Consider the following 5,884-nt stretch of genomic DNA (forward strand, 5'->3'; position numbering starts at 1 on the left):
AAAAAAAGACATAGCAGCATGCTGGGCTTTTCTTCCCTCTTTTAATTGCTACTGCAATAATTAGGTGCCTAGTTCACCTGTGCTCAGCCTCCTCGGTGGCCATCATATCCAACTGGGTGAATAGCTCATCCTACGCACTCAGCTACCTCAGCATCTTCCTGGGGTGAAAAGCAACAGCCAACCTATAGCATATACTCCGAGAAAGGTAGGAGAGACACCGGATATTCAAAGGCCCGCACATGCCAGGTGCTTTTGATTCCACGGTTCCTTTTAGTAACCTCGTGAGGTAGATACAGCATCCCAGTTTCACACATGAAGGAATTTTGGCTCCAGAGAATAAATAATTTGTGACACCGCCCATCCCCCCAACCAGGCACTAAGTGACACCCAAGAGGCGGGAAGTGAACTTTGGCCACTTGCTAATGCCTTTGCTTTCTACTGATCCTGGCTGCCTTGTGAACCTCAAACTGCTAAGACAACACAGCATACATCTTAAAGGCGAGCCTGCAACCAAGTCCGCAGAGGGGCATAGGGAAGCACCCAGAGACACAGTTGTCTTCATGTCCAGCTGGGTCCAGGCCTTCCTTTCTGGTCTCAAGGGTGACGCACCGCTGAGTCCTCATCAGTCTTCTCTCTCTCTCGTGTAAAGTGATCTGTAGAATGTGGAAATGTTTAAAAAGCCAAATGTTTATACGTTTAAACAACTACCATCCCACACCTCCTGAAACAGAATAAGGCAAAAAAAAAAAAAAAATGCTGACTTGCTGTTTAGAAGCTGGTAGCACTTCAAGCCTGAGACATAAAAACGGTGGTTCTCAACCTCCTTAATGCTGTGACCCTTTAGCACAGTTCCTCATGTTGAAGTGGCCCCCAACCATAAAATTACTTCTTTTAACGATTCATTACAGCTGGATGTGGTGGTGCACACCTTTAATCCTAGCACTCGGGAGGCAGAGGCAGGCAGATTGTCATGAGTTTGAGGCTACCCTGGTCTACAAAGTGAGCCCCCCCCCAAAAAAAATTTTATTTATTTATTTATTTATTTATTTATTTATTTATTTATTTATTTTATGTATAAGAGTGCTCTATTTGCATGTACACCTGCAGGCCAGAAGAGGGCATTAGCTCCCAGTATAGATGATTGTGAGCCACCATGTAGTTGCTGGGAATTGAACTCAGAACTTTGGAAGAGCAGACAGTGCTCTTAAATACTGAGCCATCTCTCCAGCCACATAAGATTACTTTTGTTGCTACTTCATAGCTGTAATTCTGCTACTGTAAATATTTGTGTTTTGCAGTGGTCCTAGGCAACTCCTGTGAAAAGGTCATTTGAGCCCCAGGTTGAGAACCACTACATCAAAGGTCATCAGAGCCGGGCTACTTGTGCTTTGTCCTTTCACCCTATTTACAGACACTAAGGCAAGAGGCCTAGGGTGGCAAAAAGTAACAGCAGAGCTAAAAAAAAAAAAAAGCTCAGATTTTTGAACTTTTGCTGTGCCATAAGGCCTCTGTGAATGAAAGCCAGGTCAGCGTTGTTGGACTATCGTGGTAGAGAAGTGCTTCTCTAGCCTTTAAAGCTATTTGTTAGTTGGAAAGTGTGGTTTCCACCTTCCCTGCTGTCCCCAGTTGCCATTCCCACCCTAGTCTGCAGGCTTTATTGCTCTGAGGAGCACAAAACCACCAGTGTAGAAGGAAAGAGTGAGATTCAAGCCAGGGCAAGCAACTTCCGGCCTTATCTTACTTCTCAATCCTCAAGGGTTTTTTGTTGGTTTGGGTTTGGGGACAGGGACTTGTATATCATACGCTGACCTCAAACATGCTGTGTAGCCTAGGGTGGCTTTGAACTTCAGTCCTCCTGCCTCTACCTCCCAAGTGCTGGAATTACAGGAATGCACCACCATGTGCACTCTGGGTGGCCCAGTCTTGATCTCCGGAACCCTTGATGAGAGGAGAAACCAACTTCCAAAAGTTGTCCTTCCGCACAGGAGCCTACATGTGCTTGCACACACATTTATACACAATAATAAAGTCTCTCCCCCCACACACACAAAGAGGGCAGCTGAGGGCCAAACCCAGGGCCTTGGGCTTACTAGGCGAGTGTTCTACCATTGAATTACATCTCCAATCATTCGATAATAACATCCTTTTAAAGTAATGATAATTCATTCAATAATGTATATGCAAGGAATTTAAACACTATTCAAATGCCAGTTGTTTTTACTATTATTACTGTGCAGTGAAGAAACAAACAAGACATCACAGTGGCCCCGCCACGGCTTCACAGCTCTTCAGTGTCTGGTGCTGAGCTCAGGGATTGAGGCTCAGCTCCTCTGACACCCGTGGCTGTTGACCCAGTCTAGTTGAATTCAAGGAGATCCTTTGGAAGGTAGCCCAGGAAGTCTCAAGGGGAGAGGGAAACAGGGCTGAGGTTGACAGTTCAGGTTTGAAGTAGAGAAAAGAAAACAGCTAGGAAAGTACTTAGCACAGAATGTCTGTCTGGTATCCAAGAGGGAAGGGAGGCATGTCGATTCCCCACCTTTCCAAAATGGCAAGGCATGGGAAGAACCCTCAGCTCAAAGTTGGGGCCTGTTTTGCTCTTTGTTTGCTTGCTTGTTGGTTAGGTGTGGGTTTGTCAAGCTGGCCAGCGACGACCAATTCTCCTACCTCTGCCTCTGAGTGCTGGAAACATGCCACGTCTCATCTGACTTTTGTCTCTTTACTAACTATATGACTTCAGATGGATCACTCAATTCCCCAACTTTAATTTCCTTACTAGTAAGTGGAGGTACAATTCTTTTACACTGGTCGGTGGGCCAGTGCCCAGGCCACAGTGCACACGTGGAGGACAGAGGACAACTTGCAGAAGTTAAATTCTCTCCCATGTGAGTCCTGGGGATCAATACCAGGTTATCAGACTTGGTGGCAGGTGCCTTTACCTGATGAACCATCTCACCCACCCTGGAGGTACAACTCTAGTCTCTCAGTCCTATATAAGGCAGTGTATAACTGATGCCAGTTTGAAATCATGTGGCCCATGGTCAAAACCAGGAGACGCTGCAATCTGATTTCTCCCAATCCCTGCCTATGAGGGACCCGTGTCCCAAGCCCCCTTTCTACGCCCTACTCTATACCATGACCTGTTTGCTTGCTGTTTATTCTCATTTCACAAACCCAACCTCTACACATGGGCCCAGGAATTCCCAACAGGGGCTTCCATACCCTCATGTGACTGAGATAATTAAAATGTCAAAGTAATTGCTGTTTGTCCGATTGCAACCTGGGATAGGTGGAGCATCCCTGCCAGTTTCAGGAGCACTATGAGTAGCCTTACCTAGATGCCCCTATGTGTCAGTGAACGATAATTTACCGTGTTATGAGACAGTGCGGGCACATACACATAGAGTTCACAGTGCACATCTACATGAATACTTCTCCCTCGGTAAGGACACATGCAAAATGAAAACAACGAGCCTCGTCTTTGGCAGTCAGGCATGGACAGCACCACCTGCGGTCCCAGAACTCAAGAGACATGCAGAAGCATGGCAGGCTTCAGACCAACGGGATGTATAGTGGGACCCTGTCTCCAAAACATAAGTAATCAAAATATAAAAGCTACTTTCATCTTTGTAGGCACAGGACTTATACAGCAACTGGGAGCCATACTGGCATTTAGTGTGGGGAGATCAATGGCAGCAGAGGTCTCAGGATTTGTGGGTGGTGTGTGCCCTGGAGGCAGAGGCAGGGAGAATCTCTGAGTTTCTAGGCCATAGGCCAGCCAGGCCTTTATAGAGAGACCTGTCCAAAAAAAAAAAAAAAAAAAGGAAGATGAGAAGGAAGAGAAGTGGCTGTGACTGGGGCTTTGGGATGGTGAGGTGGGTGAAGTTCACCTCCCACGCCTGGTGACCTGAGGTTGATCCCTAGAACCCAAGTTAACGGTGGAAGGACAAAGTTGTCCTCTGACTTCTACACACACACACACACACACACACACACACACACACACACACACACACACCAGAGCACACGGGTCCATAACACACAGCATGTACACACACCTAATAATAATAACTTCATAAAAGGACCAGCCAGATTGCTCAGCAGATAAAGGAGCTTGCCACCAAGTCTGGTGATCAGAGTTCAATTCCTCAGACTTCCACATGTGTGCACATGTGTCCCCACCACCACCAAACACACACTAAAAAGCATGATTTTAAGGTTTTAAAAAACTTGACCTTGAGAATAGACTCATTCAAGTCAATCTACAAACATTCATATATTTACTAACCAGTCCACACAGTACATGCACACACACACACACACACACACACACACACACACACATACACACACACAGACACACAGACACATACACACATACACACACACACACATACACACACAGACACACACAGACACAGACACACACACACATACACACACACACACAGACACACACACACACACACACACATACACACACACACACACACACACACACACACACACACACACACGCAGGCACATGTACTCAGGAAGAATGTGTTCCTAGGCTACATTTCTGTTCCCTGCAGGAGTTCACAGTCATTGCTTATCAACACTGGATAAGAAGGCTAGGGAGGCAGGCCCAGTTCTGGGTCTTCCCATGTGACAGTCCCTGAAGTGAGCACCCACCCCCTCCTACCAAGTGCCACTACCATTCGCCTCCCTCCTCCCTTGGAACGTCCTTTGTGGATTGTAACCCACCAGCATGGCCACCATTACCTTCCTTAGCGCTGGAGACCTATAGGACCTGTCCTGTCATTTCCTGGTATTTCCTCGTCACCTCCTGGGCTTTCCGGGTAAGGTGGGTAAGGATGTGATGGAGGCTGGAGAAGTGCAGATGGAATTGGGCTTCTAGGTCCAGCTCCGCAGAGATCCTGTCTTCTTCAGCCTCTTCTGTGTCAGCAGCTTCGTTCTCACCCTCGCTGGCTTCGGTGCCGGCCACCTTGGCCTGCCACTCCTCCCTGGGCAGCAGCCCGTGGTCCACTTCTACACAGATGGCCTTAAGCATGGTGAAGTAGGTATAGAGATCAGGGCCTCCCTCCTGGACCGAGCCTCCGTGCGCACTCAGCTGCACATCCCTCAGAAGGCTGGGGATCATCACCACCTGCTCCATGTTCCGCACCACGGCCGAGTACCGGTCCATGACGGTCAGCAGGCAGTTCTTGGGATAGCGTTTAGGTAGCACTTGCATGGCTGCTTCCTTCCTCACAGCCCAGCAGACTGCCCCAGCACTATTTCTAGGCTTCTGAGCAGACAGCAGATTGACAGGGTGCCAAAGCCCAATCGCTGGCTCAACACAGCCCTGTTTTTGAACCAATCCCAGGGTTTGGTTCCCAGTGTGTATATCAGGTGATCCATCTACCCAAGGGACAAACCCTGGCAGCCTTCTGCTTGTCATCTCAGGCCTGCGTGACTGCCTCAGTGAGAGGCCAACTCTTCCTCCAGCAGCTTGCCCAGCCAGTTAGAGGGAAGCTTTGTCCCCTTGGCACCCGGTACCCTTGGCTGCAGGCTATCGATAGTTATTTCAGGTTACCTGAAGTCAAGCTGCCTCTTGGCTGCTGCTTGCTTCCCTCCTGATGCACAAGCGCACGTCTTCAATCTCGGTACCTAGCTGTGAAAAGAACACAGGAACAGTGTCCTCAGATGGAACGGCTCCGTGCAGGACCGAGAGCCCTGAAGCCAGGGCCGGAAGTCCAGTCACAGCGAGTACAGCACTTGTCTGTGAACAGAACTGATGGCAGGACACTTGTCCCGCAGCACCTACATCAGTCAGTAGTTAAAGATGTGCCATGAAGTTGTTTCCTAACTTGAACTGGAAAAGAGTAGGGTTTTTTTTTCCTTT

At 48.2% G+C, this 5,884-nt stretch overlaps 1 protein-coding gene across 1 annotated transcript; it reads right to left on the reverse strand.

Annotated features, from left to right (window-relative positions):
- Positions 1-5,325, reverse strand: THRSP (thyroid hormone responsive). The gene is made up of 2 exons (XM_084774192.1): positions 4,762-5,325; positions 1-653 (listed from the first exon to the last, which is right to left on the reverse strand). The coding sequence occupies exon 1, from the start codon at positions 5,231-5,233 to the stop codon at positions 4,781-4,783; it is 453 nt and encodes a 150-aa protein (XP_084630318.1). The 5' UTR covers positions 5,234-5,325; the 3' UTR covers positions 1-653; positions 4,762-4,780.
- Positions 5,326-5,884: the final 559 nt, after the last annotated feature.

The sequence above is a fragment of the Acomys minous genome (assembly GCF_964271855.1).
Source record: "Acomys minous genome assembly, chromosome: 2".
Lineage (NCBI taxonomy): Eukaryota > Metazoa > Chordata > Mammalia > Rodentia > Muridae > Acomys > Acomys minous.